We start from the raw sequence: 17,558 nt of genomic DNA on the forward strand, positions 1-17,558 counted from the left end.
GTTAAGTAAGTTAAGTAAGTTTCAATTTCCTCATCAAAATTTTTGCCATTATCTTTTAATGCATTATTAAGTTTTGAATGCTATATTAGTGTGTTTTAATTAAACTTTTAACTATATTATATATTATATTATATATTGTATTATATATTCCATTATTAATACTTCAAATATATTAAAAATTCCCGTTGCTTTACGAAATTATAATTCCTAACATTAAAACTTATTATTACTCCTAACTGAAAACTTATTTTTTAACAGTATTTTCCTTCCTGATACATTAGCTTAAGGAAATCAATAAGTTTTTCATTTAGTTAATTCAAAAGTTATTTCTAAATCCTTAAGTCATTGTTGGAAAATCAATGAATGCAAATAGTTGGAATTTCTCATTTTTAAATATCGAAAAAGTAATTTACACATTGTTGTTCTTTAGGTGTTTATGAAACTCTTGAATTATTTGCTCAATCTATTTAGTCGTAACTGGCATTTTTCTGAAAGTTTGCATAACATAGTCATTTTCCCTCGAAAAAGTTATTTGAAGAATTCGCGCTCAATATATGCATTAGAGATTTCGATCTAAGAAAAAAATTAGTACTTGCTTATAAAACAGGAGTTCTGTACTTAATTAATCTTATGTAAATTTCATTTTTAATCAAATGTAATCAGTGTAAATGAAAATTCTCAACCAATGCTTAGCTTCGAGATTTTATTAAGCTTCTTAATGAGACATAATTTAATTATCTAACTATAGAGCTTTATTCTTTTCAATTACCTTAATTTGAAATATAATATAATCTATTACAAAAGTAGCGTATCAAAGATGACGTATTTATTGCTCAAATATTATAAAATGGTATTATAGTAAAAGAATCTTAGGTAGTTTGTTCTGCATTTTTTCTATAAATTTTCAACTGATGTAAATTTCATTTTTAATCAAATGTAATCATAGTAAATGAAAACTCTCAAACAAAGCGTAGCCACGAGATTTTTTTAAGCTTCTTAATGATACATAATTTAATTATCTGACTATAGAACTTTAGATTCTTTTCAATTACCTTAGTTTGAAATATAATATAATCTATTACAGGAGTAGCGTATCAAAGATGACGTATTTATTGCTTAAATATTGTAAAATAGTATTAAAGTAAAACAATCTTAGGTAGTTTGTTCTGCATTTTTTCTATAAATTTTCAACTGATGTAAATTTCATTTTTAATCAAATGTAATCATTGTAAATGAAAACTCTCAAACAAAGCGTAGCCACGAGATTTTTTTAAGCTTCTTAATGATACATAATTTAATTATCTGACTATAGAACTTTAGATTCTTTTCAATTACCTTAGTTTGAAATATAATATAATCTATTACAGGAGTAGCGTATCAAAGATGACGTATTTATTGCTTAAATATTGTAAAATAGTATTAAAGTAAAACAATCTTAGGTAGTTTGTTCTGCATTTTTTCTATAAATTTTCAACTGATGTAAATTTCATTTTTAATCAAATGTAATCATTGTAAATGAAAACTCTCAAACAAAGCGTAGCCACGAGATTTTTTTAAGCTTCTTAATGATACATAATTTAATTATCTGACTATAGAACTTTAGATTCTTTTCAATTACCTTAGTTTGAAATATAATATAATCTATTACAGGAGTAGCGTATCAAAGATGACGTATTTATTGCTTAAATATTGTAAAATAGTATTAAAGTAAAACAATCTTAGGTAGTTTGTTCTGCATTTTTTCTATAAATTTTCAACTGATGTAAATTTCATTTTTAATCAAATGTAATCATTGTAAATGAAAACTCTCAAACAAAGCGTAGCCACGAGATTTTTTTAAGCTTCTTAATGATACATAATTTAATTATCTGACTATAGAACTTTAGATTCTTTTCAATTACCTTAGTTTGAAATATAATATAATCTATTACAGGAGTAGCGTATCAAAGATGACGTATTTATTGCTTAAATATTGTAAAATAGTATTAAAGTAAAACAATCTTAGGTAGTTTGTTCTGCATTTTTTCTATAAATTTTCAACTGATGTAAATTTCATTTTTAATCAAATGTAATCATAGTAAATGAAAACTCTCAAACAAAGCGTAGCCACGAGATTTTTTTAAGCTTCTTAATGATACATAATTTAATTATCTGACTATAGAACTTTAGATTCTTTTCAATTACCTTAGTTTGAAATATAATATAATCTATTACAGGAGTAGCGTATCAAAGATGACGTATTTATTGCTTAAATATTGTAAAATAGTATTAAAGTAAAACAATCTTAGGTAGTTTGTTCTGCATTTTTTCTATAAATTTTCAACTGATGTAAATTTCATTTTTAATCAAATGTAATCATTGTAAATGAAAACTCTCAAACAAAGCGTAGCCACGAGATTTTTTTAAGCTTCTTAATGATACATAATTTAATTATCTGACTATAGAACTTTAGATTCTTATCAATTACCTTAGTTTGAAATATAATATAATCTATTACAGGAGTAGCGTATCAAAGATGACGTATTTATTGCTCAAATATTATAAAATGGTATTATAGTAAAAGAATCTTAGGTAGTTTGTTCCGCGTTTTTTCTATACATTTTCAACTGACTAATATAAATTTCATTTTTAATCAAATGTAATCATTGTAAATGAAAACTCTCAAACAAAGCGTAGCCACGAGATTTTTTTAAGCTTCTTAATGATACATAATTTAATTATCTGACTATAGAACTTTAGATTCTTTTCAATTACCTTAGTTTGAAATATAATATAATCTATTACAGGAGTAGCGTATCAAAGATGACGTATTTATTGCTTAAATATTGTAAAATAGTATTAAAGTAAAACAATCTTAGGTAGTTTGTTCTGCATTTTTTCTATAAATTTTCAACTGATGTAAATTTCATTTTTAATCAAATGTAATCATTGTAAATGAAAACTCTCAAACAAAGCGTAGCCACGAGATTTTTTTAAGCTTCTTAATGATACATAATTTAATTATCTGACTATAGAACTTTAGATTCTTTTCAATTACCTTAGTTTGAAATATAATATAATCTATTACAGGAGTAGCGTATCAAAGATGACGTATTTATTGCTTAAATATTGTAAAATAGTATTAAAGTAAAACAATCTTAGGTAGTTTGTTCTGCATTTTTTCTATAAATTTTCAACTGATGTAAATTTCATTTTTAATCAAATGTAATCATTGTAAATGAAAACTCTCAAACAAAGCGTAGCCACGAGATTTTTTTAAGCTTCTTAATGATACATAATTTAATTATCTGACTATAGAACTTTAGATTCTTTTCAATTACCTTAGTTTGAAATATAATATAATCTATTACAGGAGTAGCGTATCAAAGATGACGTATTTATTGCTTAAATATTGTAAAATAGTATTAAAGTAAAACAATCTTAGGTAGTTTGTTCTGCATTTTTTCTATAAATTTTCAACTGATGTAAATTTCATTTTTAATCAAATGTAATCATTGTAAATGAAAACTCTCAAACAAAGCGTAGCCACGAGATTTTTTTAAGCTTCTTAATGATACATAATTTAATTATCTGACTATAGAACTTTAGATTCTTTTCAATTACCTTAGTTTGAAATATAATATAATCTATTACAGGAGTAGCGTATCAAAGATGACGTATTTATTGCTTAAATATTGTAAAATAGTATTAAAGTAAAACATTCTTAGGTAGTTTGTTCTGCATTTTTTCTATAAATTTTCAACTGATGTAAATTTCATTTTTAATCAAATGTAATCATTGTAAATGAAAACTCTCAAACAAAGCGTAGCCACGAGATTTTTTTAAGCTTCTTAATGATACATAATTTAATTATCTGACTATAGAACTTTAGATTCTTTTCAATTACCTTAGTTTGAAATATAATATAATCTATTACAGGAGTAGCGTATCAAAGATGACGTATTTATTGCTTAAATATTGTAAAATAGTATTAAAGTAAAACAATCTTAGGTAGTTTGTTCTGCATTTTTTCTATAAATTTTCAACTGATGTAAATTTCATTTTTAATCAAATGTAATCATTGTAAATGAAAACTCTCAAACAAAGCGTAGCCACGAGATTTTTTTAAGCTTCTTAATGATACATAATTTAATTATCTGACTATAGAACTTTAGATTCTTTTCAATTACCTTCGTTTGAAATATAATATAATCTATTACAGGAGTAGCGTATCAAAGATGACGTATTTATTGCTTAAATATTGTAAAATAGTATTAAAGTAAAACAATCTTAGGTAGTTTGTTCTGCATTTTTTCTATAAATTTTCAACTGATGTAAATTTCATTTTTAATCAAATGTAATCATTGTAAATGAAAACTCTCAAACAAAGCGTAGCCACGAGATTTTTTTAAGCTTCTTAATGATACATAATTTAATTATCTGACTATAGAACTTTAGATTCTTTTCAATTACCTTAGTTTGAAATATAATATAATCTATTACAGGAGTAGCGTATCAAAGATGACGTATTTATTGCTTAAATATTGTAAAATAGTATTAAAGTAAAACAATCTTAGGTAGTTTGTTCTGCATTTTTTCTATAAATTTTCAACTGATGTAAATTTCATTTTTAATCAAATGTAATCATTGTAAATGAAAACTCTCAAACAAAGCGTAGCCACGAGATTTTTTTAAGCTTCTTAATGATACATAATTTAATTATCTGACTATAGAACTTTAGATTCTTTTCAATTACCTTAGTTTGAAATATAATATAATCTATTACAGGAGCAGCGTATCAAAGATGACGTATTTATTGCTTAAATATTGTAAAATAGTATTAAAGTAAAACAATCTTAGGTAGTTTGTTCTGCATTTTTTCTATAAATTTTCAACTGATGTAAATTTCATTTTTAATCAAATGTAATCAGTGTAAATGAAAATTCTCAATTAATGCGTAGCTTCGAGATTTTATTAAGCTTCTTAATGAGACATAATTTAATTATCTAACTATAGAGCTTTATTCTTTTCAATTACCTTAATTTGAAATATATAATCTATTACAGGAGTAGTGTATCAAAGATGACGTATTTATTGCTCAAATATTATAAAATGGTATTATAGTAAAACTATCTTAGGTAGTTTTTTTTTTTTTGCATTTTTTCTGTAAAATTTCAACTGACTCCATGAATCTAGAGGCACGATGACTCAGATTAAAAGGTACTTAGCTGTTAATATCCTCTTCACTACTGAAGTATAAAAGAATATAACAAGAAAAATATTTTACAGCCCCTAATTTCTATTTTACTAACGTAAGTCATGATAGGATAAACAAAATATGAATTATGCAGCCAGGGGGCTAATAACTTTAGGTATGTGTAAGTGGAACTCAGAATTTAGTTAAGTAAAATAATATGCGTGTTTAAAATGTTAAAGTGCACCTTAAGTAAGAACAAACATGATATTGTGGTCTATTTAAATGTAATAATAAATGGATTTGATAATTATTTAGAAGAAAAAATTGATTTTAAAAACTACAAAGTCTTTTTACAATGAAATAGCAATGCCTACCAATGAATTATTGCAAAAAATCTCAGTTTCAAAACTATTTTAATTATTCAAACCGCGTTAAATAAATAAGTACTGAAAAGAATCTAACATTAACTATAAAAATAATTGATTCTTGTGGGTGAAATGTCAAAATTATTAGAAAAACGAAGAAATTAAAGTTGATAAATGTATGTTTGTATCTTGATATAAAACAATTCATTAAAATATGCATAAAAATATTTCTGAATAGATCTAAAATCGAATGCTCATAATTAAGGCCCGGATTTTGATGACATTTGCATTTTTTTGCATTTTTGGGCATTTTTTGTCTTTTAGAGCATTTTTTTAGATTTATAGGGCATTTTTCTTTAAATTTAGGGGCGTATTTTGCATTTTAATAATTTTTTTAAAGTTTTCTGTTAATTTTTTCCAATTTTTATTATTTTTTTTATCAATTTTCATTATTACACTGGCTTCCAAACAATGAGGAAAATCTATAGGATATTAACAGGTGAAGCAAATTCTTTTCAAATTGAAGAAGAATTGTCAGTAAGTGAGACCGTCTTTTTCAAGTACACACCTATAACATCAGTAGACGTTGAAAGAAGCTTCTGCAGGAATGAAAATTTACTTTCAGACAAGAGACGCTCGTTTACATTTCAAATTATCAAAAAACATTTAATAATCCAATGTAATTCTGATTTTTAGTAATATTATGAGATGAAAGTTGTTATATCCATTAAGGTTTCTATACAAAATAAAAATATTTTGGTGTCAATATATTTTCCTTTTTTTGTTATTTTAGGATATAAAACATATTTTTCAAACTTTAATGAACGTAGAACAAGTATTGCATTGCTTTATATTTTTTAAATGACTCATAATAATTTTAAAGAGCAAAACATTTTTTTAATTCAATATATTTACTTTATTTAAGGCATTTTTTGCTCAATTTTTGCATTTTTAAGGGCATTTTTTGCACTTTTTAAGGGCATTAGTTGAGATTTTTTAGGTCATCAAAATCCGGGCTCTACTCATCTACGAGATTTCACGTGTCTACTACGCTGTCATAAATTTCGCAATACGCACCAAGGCATGTTCTTGACTATACCCGTCTTTTTGACTGTATTATTTTTAAATATACAGTAAATATAAATTGAAAAGCTTCGTACAGATCACAGAACTACTAAGTCAAAAGGAAAACAATTATTTTCTGAATAACTAAATTATATAATATTTAAAATTTGTCACATTTTCGAGGATTTAGCGTCATTTTCGATTTTTCGTTTCACTCAACTTCAAATCAATGGGTACCAACCATAGACTAATAAAATAAGTAGACAGCTCTCGCATTAGTAAAATCACACTCACAGAGGTTATGAAGGGCTCGATTTTTTATCTTACTCAACTTCAAATCAATGGGTACCAGCCATAGACTAATGAAATAAGTAGACTGCTCTCGCATTAGTAAAATCACCAGAGGTTATGAAGGGCTCGATTTTTTATCTTACTCAACTTCAAATCAATGGGTACCAACCATAGACTAATAAAATAAGTAGACAGCTCTCGCATTAGTAAAATCACACTCACAGAGGTTATGAAGGGCTCGATTTTTTATCTTACTCAACTTCAAATCAATGGGTACCAGCCATAGACTAATGAAATAAGTAGACTGCTCTCGCATTAGTAAAATCACCAGAGGTTATGAAGGGCTCGATTTTTTATCTTACTCAACTTCAAATCAATGGGTACCAACCATAGACTAATAAAATAAGTAGACTGCTCTCGCATTAGTAAAATCACACTCACAGAGGTTATGAAGGGCTCGATTTTTTATCTTACTCAACTTCAAATCAATGGGTACCAGCCATAGACTAATGAAATAAGTAGACTGCTCTCGCATTAGTAAATTCACACTCACAGAGGTTATGAAGGGCTCGATTTTTTATCCCACTCAACTTCAAATCAATGGGTACCAACCATAGACTAATAAAATAAGTAGACTGCTCTCGCAATGTTAAAAATACACTCACTTTCGGTTGAATAGTTCCTGAGAAATCAAATTTTAACTATGTATTTTTTAAAATTTGATTTTTCAGGTACTGTCCGACCAATTCATTATTAAAAATAACGCTTGAAATGATTATGTAATCTGCGTAAATAATAGACATTAAATCAATTAAAAATGTATTTTATTTAAATGAGCAGTTCCTTTTTTAAATTCTCATTTCTGCGCAACCATCTTGTTTTTGCTTTCCATTGCCAAAGCGAGAAAAGAAATTTCACCGGTATTGTGACCACATGCATGCGTTTTATGTAACATTGTTTTCTCCAGGACAATTCCATAATTAAAGATAACATTCATCCTAACGAAATGATTCCTTTCTGTAACATATCCAACATTTTTATTGTTATTCTAATGCATTCTATTGTGTTTAATTGATTCTACATGTGTTATATTTTTCTTTCAGTTCCTCCAAGATGGGTCATTGAGCCTTCTGACGTATTTGTTGTGAAGGGAAAAAACATTGTCGTTGATTGTCAGACGGAAGGCTTCCCGCAACCTCGAGTGCGATGGACAAAGGCTGAAGGTGAGAACTATAATCAGATAAAGAACAGAAATTTCGGAAAAAGAATATTAATGAAGCACTTGTAATGAAGTCACAATCCGTTTTGTGTTTTTGTGCTACAGTCCCTCATTAGACGCACTATAAGATTCTATATGAAATCTTAATTATCAGATGATACTATACAGCTGTATTGTTTCTATGCGACTGAAACCGTTTTGCACTTGTTTACGTTCGTGTATCAATTAGTTAAATTTGACGATATATAATATAAATTCCACGATTGGATAAATGAGACGATTTATTATATAAATATAGAATGTTTATTATATCAGGTATTATATTAGTATATTATAATAATTAGACCAAATTATTAGACGCACTGTTCTGTTTTAATAATTACGTGTTTTGCACGAGTTTATAGGCAATACTTTTGTATTTAAACATACATGTAATGGATTTTTATTTGGGAAATTTTTTATATACTTCCTATTTGCATTTATTTTAAACGTATTGCATTACGATGTGAACCAATTGATACACGAACGTAAACAAGTATAAATCTGTTTCAGTCACATAAAAACAATAAAGCTGTATAGTATCACCTGATAATTAAGATTTTATATAGAATCTTATAGTGCGTCTAATAATTTTTTCCATGACTGAATTCTTCTGTCTCATTCTGCCTGTCGCTAAATAATTCTTGTTGATTTAGGGCAGGTGTAGTCAAAATTTTTAGGAAGAGGTGCTCTCTCTTAAATGAAAAAGTGAAATCTTGTTATGCATGGCCTTATTTAGGCTATTTATTTTTCCTTAAATATAGTACTATACGACTGATTTTTCCTAAGTATAGCACTATACGACTGATTTTTCCATAAATATAGCACTGTACGACTGATTTTTCCGTAAATATAGCACTATATACACTATCCGGTCAAAAGTATTCGGACATTCAATAGACTTAGAGCGTCTTGAAGCACATATTAATGGTCCCCCTTTTTGTAGTCTGCATACATCTTGCACTTATATGGGAAGACTTTTCACCATTTTTTGATAGGTGACCATAGGAATTAACTTCCAGGCTTCCATCGCAGCAGAAGTGAGTGCTTGCAGTGAGGATGTTCGATTTGCCAGGCTACGTAATCTGCGCTCTATACCATCCCAAAAGTGATCTATGGGATTTAGATCTGAGAATTGATGATCCAATTGATGATTAGTCCAATTGATGAACACATATTTCGTCAAACCACGTCTGTGCAATCCTCGATGGGTGTGAATGGAGCAGTTATCCTGCAGGAAGAGAAATAGGCCTTCCCCGAAACATTGCACATAGAGTTGGGAGTGCGGCATTGTCCAGAATGTCCACAATACATCTCAGAGTTCATGTTTAAAGTCACAGAAACTAACGGACATTGGCCAAAATGCTAGAAACACCTTCACACCATTATGTTTCAACCGGATGTCCGGATACTTTTCCACCGGATGTACGGATTTTGGCCAGATACTGTATCTTTATGCATTCGGTCAATTAGCTCTGTTGAACTCCAATTGACACTTGAGATCTCCTGATGTCAAGAACTCATGATAGCTCTGAATAATTGTGTGTAAAAAAGTTAAAAAGTGTTCGCTTTTTGACGGAAAAAGTTTGATGAAATAATGATACGAAGTAATTTGACGAAAAAAGAAAATTTAACATTAAGGGATCGAAACTTTGGACCGCTCTCCTGACAAAACTGTACCATAATTCCCAAATACCTGGGACCATAATTCCCAGATTTCGGCTATCCCCTATATTTAGGGGATCAGAATTCTAAATCCGTTGAAAAAAATGTATATTTATTCAGAGAAAGTACGTTTTTGTGCCTGATTTCGTAACTTAAAATGTTAATAATAAATGAAAGTTTATCATTAATATGAATATAATTTCCTAAATGCGTAAGTCTCTTGTGAATTACACAAAATTTTTGTACCCCGTTCTTTCATTTATTTAATCATTTTGTTTAAAACACTCACAGCAAAAAAACCTTGTTATTATAACAAAAAATCATTTTATTTAAATAAAACACAAATGAAAAACGTACATAAACTTAATAGTTCAAAACTTCAAACATATTGTTAACCAGAAACTAATTTTCTAAATTCGTAAGTCTCTTATGAATTACGAAAAATTTTGTTCCATGTTCTATTCCTTTCATTTTTTCGTTTTGTCTAAGAACACGCACAGCAGAAAAAAATTCATTTACAGCTAAGCGATGAAAAAAACTCTCAAAAAAGCTAAACTAACTTAATTTATTTTCATATATCTAAAATGCCCTTTATTGTTAATACTTAAGTAAAAAATTGTACTTTTTTTTCATTTTATATTTCCTTCGTTTGGCAAAAGCAAATAATTACATTTCAGTAATTCAATAATTGTTCCTTGTCTTCCTTCCTGTTCGATTAATGTCAAAATAGTTTAGAAAACAAAATATAAAATCATTAAAAATAGTTACTTTTAAATTAAATTTAGTCTTTTGTTAGCTCTTCAAAGAAGAAAAAAATTAACTATTTATTTAACTTGTTTTAAAATATTTTTCTCTGGTACTCAGAAATAGTAACGAGCATTTATTTATGGAACTGTAAGAAACACTGCATTCCTATAGATTTTTCTCATTCATCATTATTTGTTTTATTTAAAATTTTTATGAGGTATTTTGACATTAGATCGTTTTATAGTGTCCTAAATTTCACAAACGAAGTAAGCCCCATGCCATTTACCAATAAAAATTAAAATGCTTCTTACGAAAAAAAAGACAACAGAACAATTGACAGTTCAATGTTATAGAAAAGAGCACTATATAAAAATAAACCGCGTTTTAAGTGTTGAGCAGTGAAGGATTTTTCCTTTTAGATCCAAAATGGTGACACAAATCATGCGATTTAATTTTGTTAGAATTTTTTCTTTTTATGACTTATGATTATCCTGACAAACGGTGATACTTTGAAGAAGGAAATTGAGTTCTATATAAATGAAATTCAGTAAATAAATAGTATGCCAAATAAACATAAAACTTTTGACAAAATTTTGTGCATGTACTAGAAAAAGCATACAAGCTGCCATTTTTTTTATAGTATAATATTCTATATGTAACTCAAAACTGTATATTTTATGCATCCAAAAGTGCGTTTCCAAGTTCGTGATTAATTATTGTATTTAGATTCCTTTTAATTTTCATTGATAAATTAATAGATAAACCATTATTTGAAGAACTGAGCTGTTAAACGTTCTAAGTTAAATTTTTAAAAAAATTGGGTAAATTAGCTTTAAAGTTTATGTGTTGACAGTGAGAAATAAAGATCAAGATATGACTTTATTTCTTATTCGCGAACTACTACTTGGACTCCTAATCCTATACCTATATGCTTAACATTCAAACTCTCAGAGAAGACCAAAACACACTGTGATTTTTAAAGAAATGCTTTGCTAATGAATAATTTTTGGGAAAATTAACCATAAAATATGGTTTTTATTACCTTTCTGTTTGGTAGTAAATGTTGTAAAACTTAGTAATTTTATCCAAAAGTTGTTAATTTTAACAGTACCGGTATATTGTTTGAGTTGACGCGAAAATGTTCAGTTTGATAACCTCTATTTTAGTTAGTAAACACTTGTTAACCTTGCTTCTCGTCGATTAACTGCTTTTTTTCTGATGTAATCTATATGTTGACATCTACAAACCTTTTTAAACTATAAAAAATGTGAATTTATAAATGTACAATTACCTGGATAAGGCAAAACTAAATCAGCAGTTTAACTGTTACACAGTTACAGTTAAACTGCCAAACCAAAATATCCAGTTTAACTGCATATTTTGGTTTAGTTACCTAATTTTTGTTTCTTTTACCAGAACTGTCTTTGCCATACCAGTACGGTAATTTTTTTTTAGAATTTTTTTCCGGTTAAAAATTCGTAGAATGGGAAAATTATTCACCGATATAAATGGATTTTATCTCAGTAAAAATAAATGCCGCCAAATTCGCGATTTTAAAAAAAAGTTTTTTAGCTTTTCAAATAAATAGGCTACTTAACCAATCTAAATCTTTAAAGCTAAATGGTATATTTAGTTTAAAATAATAGCTTTGTTTCGTGTTAAAGAAGCTTAAATTTAAGCTTTCTATCTTTAGTGCTTTTGAAAAACATCCTTAATTTGCTGTCGTTTAACAATGGTGCCAACTATTACGATTTATCCGTTAAGTATTACGATTTCATCGCCAAGATTACGATCTTACAATCGAGTTATAAAACCTACGTTTTTTGAGAATTTCCGAAATAACCTGGTTAAAATAAGTGTTTTTTCTTTCAATTACAAATGTTATGATTTTTTTTTCAACTAACCTACTTTAATTTTTTCTACTCCTTAATCAATTTTAAAAACAATAAAGAAAAACAAAAAAACAATTTGATCGAAACAAGAAATGAAAGAAATCTCATGTTTCTCTTTCGGAAAAACAATTCTGAAACTTAATCTTTTCTACTTTTAAAGAAGCAAAAGAACATAAACTGAAATTTGAAATGCTGTTAAAAAAAAAATTAAGGGATTCAACTTGCAGGATGATAAAAAAGACAATAAGGACTAGTTCTAATTCAGAGTATAGCTGGAATGTTGATTCCAAGCAATTTATTTAATTTTTTAATGAAGTGTACCATTTCATTGTTTAATTTTTTTATTTAGGACTATTAGCTAAGATGTTCTTTTTTTATATAGTAGTAAATTCGTTCTTACTATTATTAATACGATTAATCAAGATATAATTAAATAGTGTATGCAGCCCCTAGCCAAATTATTCGAAGCACTTCAAGATTCTATGTAAAATCTTAATTATCGAGTAATACTATACAGCTTTATTGTTTTTACGCTACTGAAACCGGTTTACACTTGTTTACGTTCGTGTATCAATTGGTTAACATTGTAATGCAATACGTTAAAAATAAATACAATTGGGAAATATATAAAAAATCTCTTGAATAAAAAACCATTACATGTATGCTTAAATATAAAAGTATTGCCCATAAACTCATGTGAAACATTAATTATTAAGAAACTGTGCGTCCAATAATTTGGTCTAATTATTATAATATACTAATACAATACCTGATATAATAAATATTCTATAGTTATATAATATATCGTCTAATTTATCCAATCGCCGAATTTATATTATATATCGTCTAGTTTAGCCAATTGATACGCGAACGTAAACAAGTGCAAACCGGTTTCACATACATAAAAACAATACAGCCGTATAGTATCACCTGATAATTAAGATTTTACATAGAATCTTATAGAGCGTCCAATAATTTTGCCAGGGACTGTAGCTATATTCAAAGCATTAAAATTAGTTTATATGGGATTATATATTAATTATATTTATAATTTATCTTTTTTAGGCGATAGTCCTCGAGATTACAAATCCATAGTGAGCAGCCCTCACCTCCAGGTTTTCGAGAATGGATCTCTATCAATAACAGACGCTACAGAATCTGATGCGGGTTATTATTTGTGTCAGGCTTCGAATGGAATAGGCCAGGGGCTCAGCAAAGTCGTCCGACTAAAAGTTCACAGTATGCTATGCGTTTTTTTCAACCAACTATTATTTATTTAGGTTTAAATTTTCATTACATGTACCAGAGATGATTGTGTTCCGGAAAGAAATCCGGATTTTTGATTGACCTCGATCCGGAGTTCCAAGGTCCAGAAATTTGAAGTCATGTTTCATTACAAGTTATGCTAAGAACTTATATTGGCAAACGATATTTTTTTATTTGAACTTAATTGTGTTATTTTATTTATTAATTTATCTTTGATATTTTTTTCCGAAACACTTTCTCATTCTTTGTTGTCAAGCTGCCAGCAGTATAAACAGATCCGTCTTTAATTATTTGTTTTAGTCAATAGAATATCGCTTAGCACTAACTTTCTCGTTTTCGTTATAATTTGTTTCCGCAGTCGATTATTTTATTAATTTGTTTATTTATACTATTACTAGCGCGTGCAAAGTTATGACTACGCATCATAAATATTGAATCAAACATACAATTTAATTGTAGATGAAACATGCTTTATTCAATTAATGAATCGTTTATTATCATTCAAGGGCGCCGGCAGGGGGGTGCAAGGAGGTGCACTTGCACCCCTCTGGCTTTTTTTTTCTAAACAATTAAGCAGATACAGAAAAACTATTTTGTTATAAAAAATTTTTATTAAAAATATTTTTATTCAAAAACAAGTAATTAAATAATTATTGATACATAACAATTAAAAATTTTTTTAATCAAACAAGAATAGTAATCGTCTTGTTTGCTGTCCAAATCTGTTTATAACTTTTTCAATGAATTCTGAGTCATCTTTGAATCTTTTCTTATGCACATTGAGCATGCACAAATTACTTAATTTCTCGTGAGACATTGTAGACCGATTCCATGTTTTGATGCGTCGCATTGTACTAAAAGTGAGTTCAATAGTGCACGTAGTAGCTGGAGGAGTTAGGCCAATTTTGATAGCCTCCGCTACAGCTGGATAAAACGGTGTGCCCTCAATTACCAAATCGATGTATTCAAGGGATTCATAAGAATTTTCTCTATTCCACCACATTTCGTACCACGTTGTAGCTTCAGTGATGAATTTCGGTAAGAGCAGATCTTTACACATAGTATATATATATATATATATATATATATATATATATATATATATATATATATATATATAATCTTCTAAAGCTCAATAACAAATCAAACACTACAAATTCAACACAACAAATACAAATCTTAAGCGTGCACAAACACGTTAGTATACGAAACTACTGTTTGTAGTTATTTGTGTTTCAAAGTCAGTAGCTATGACAGCGCCATCAATAGTTTCTCGTGGCAAAATTTGCAAGTACAAGAAATTCGCACTTTTTTTTAAATATCTTGTTAACAATGAAAAAATGTATGTTGAAAAAAATTAACAGATTGTAATAGGTAAGATTATATAAGTAATAACAAAACAGTAATAACAGAATATTTGTAAATTTGTTTTTTTTTGGGGGGGGGGTAGTTTGTTAGAGGGTTGCACCCCCTTTTACATTATTCTGCCGGCGCCCTTGTTATCATTATTATTTATTTATTTATTATTTATTTATTTATTACTATTGTAGTTAGGTGTTTAATAATAATAAGTGTAATTAGTGATAAAAGTAAACTTATACATAATTATTCATTTAAATTATGCTGCTTATAATTTATTTTAAATTTCATGTTTTGAAAATAGCAATTATTTCAATTTACAAAGACATTAATTTTTTGAAATGCGTCATTGATGATTTTACTCAAGAAATTTTCAGAATTTTTGAGTTGGGATCACAATCGACCCTGTGTCACTGAACACAAAAAAAAAAATTAATAATTAAATTTTGGATCTCACTGAATTTCATAAATTTGTAAATTTTTGATGAATTGTTTTCTTGTGAGTGGTAGTTCAGTGGTTAGATAATCCGACACCGGTCTAGAAGAGCCCGGGTTCGATCCTCGGACTCATCAAGTACATGTTAGTAAAATCTATGGAGTCGAAAGTCTTGTTGTCGGTCACTGAGCAGTGCCATAGTTACGGGGATCAGGAGAAAATTTCCTTCCCCTTTAGATCTAAGTCTAAATTGAGGAAGTGGCCTCACAAATGATATTCCCACTTCAGGTGATCGAAATTTTGATGGTGTGCTTTCGGATCATCCCCAGGGATGTTTCCCAGAACGTCGCCAATAGCCAATTGTGCAGCTCTAGTGCGACATAAATAAAGTACCTAACTGTCCATTTTGTGAATAGATTAAAATTTGCTGTGATTTTTTAGCGATGTTAAACAAATTCACTTTTGAAATTTAGATCAAACATTATTAAATTGCTATTTTAAATATCCACCATTTTAGTTATCAAAAGAATCTATTCTAAGATGATTACTATTGGCAAAATAATATTAAAGCCCGGTATAACAAATCATAGAACATACTTGAAAGCTTTATATTTCTTTTTTTAAAAAACGATAATTAACTTGTTAATCTGCATTGCTACATGTTCGTAAAACTTCTGTAAAAAGGAACATTTGAAATTGCGACCAATATTTATTTTATTACTATTTTAAATATCCACCAAATCTACTTCAAATTGATAATTTTTGGGGCAAAATAATATAAATCCCTCTTATAAAATACCTAAACACATTCTCGAAAATTGTTATTTTTTAAAAAAAAAAACTGCTTGTTAGTGGAGCTGTAAAAATGAACATTTGAAAATGGGATCAAAAAATTATTCCATTAATTTTTTTTCTCATTGTTACACCGAAGCTGTTCATATTAGATAGATTGTTTAGTGTGGGAAAATAAACGTAATATTTCCGTAAATTTCCGTAATAACCGTAAATTTCCGTTCCATATTTCCGTAAATTTGATCCTCAGATCCTTTTGTGATTAACACGTTAAATTAGTTTGTAATAACATAAGAAACTTCAATTTTAAAATAAAGATTAAACATTATGCCATTCCTTTTAATTTATTAATCAACCCAAACTGCTCGTAAATGGTTATTTTAGAGGCATAAACTTAAACCCTATATCAAGCATCCTAAAATTACTTTCAATTGTCATTTATTCCACACTAGCCGCCTAAGACGGCCAGCTGTCCGCCACGCTAAAGGTTTTCACAAATAAAGTTTTTTAAAACATAGCAGGAAATCTGAAGATTAGTGGACAATTAAAGTGTTCCTGTCCTGCAATTTTGTCTTCATATCCAGATGAACAGCGACAAATATATCAAAGCGAAGCGACGTTCTATTTACGTATCGAATATGTTGCCACATTTTTAATACAAAAGTAAAACTTTTCTCCACTTTGATAAATGTAAACTAATGCGAACCTTACAATTAAATTATTAATTCCTTCGTATATTATTGGTTTAAGTTGTCGAAAATTAATATTTCAATTGTAAGGTTCGCATTAGCATACATTTATAAGAGTGGAGAAAAGTATATGCGTTTTTTAATAGTTTTTTGAATATGGCTCTTTGAAGACGAAAAAGCATAGATTTTCTACAAAATGACTGATAACTAAAATACTAATCCAAAGTTTTGAAAAAGAAAAAAATACTTCTTTATTATGTCAAAACACAATTATGTGCCGAGTTTCGTGCCTGGGCGAGGCTTCTGGGGCGATATATTGTGATTACAGACAGACAAACAAACACACACACAGCCGCGTTTATTATTATGTATAGATAACATTAAATTGTACGATGGACTAAAGTTAATCATAATTTCAAGATTTTTTTCCTTTCCTAGTGCATCAAATATAAATACTGTTTCAAATCTATTTGCAATTTAAAAGATTTGTGACAAGTTTTATTGCTATAAAACGCATAAAAATCTCTAAATTAAATTAGTCTGGCTTATCTTAAAAA

The 17,558-nt window shown here is 28.1% G+C and overlaps 1 protein-coding gene across 3 annotated transcripts in view; it reads left to right on the forward strand.

The window, feature by feature from the left end:
• Positions 1-17,558, forward strand: part of LOC107450135 (cell adhesion molecule Dscam1-like) — a 446,044-nt gene that overhangs the window by 338,766 nt on the left and 89,720 nt on the right. For all 3 annotated transcript variants that reach the window (XM_087158866.1, XM_087158865.1, XM_071186796.2), the window contains exons 10-11: positions 8,001-8,120; positions 13,525-13,698. In XM_087158866.1, the coding sequence (XP_087014992.1) occupies positions 8,001-8,120; positions 13,525-13,698 (294 nt within the window). The remainder of the gene's footprint in view (positions 1-8,000; positions 8,121-13,524; positions 13,699-17,558) is intronic.

This window comes from Parasteatoda tepidariorum, chromosome 3 (genome assembly GCF_982258835.1).
Source record: "Parasteatoda tepidariorum strain Cologne lab strain chromosome 3, Ptep-v5.0, whole genome shotgun sequence".
NCBI classification, from domain to species: Eukaryota; Metazoa; Arthropoda; class Arachnida; order Araneae; family Theridiidae; genus Parasteatoda; species Parasteatoda tepidariorum.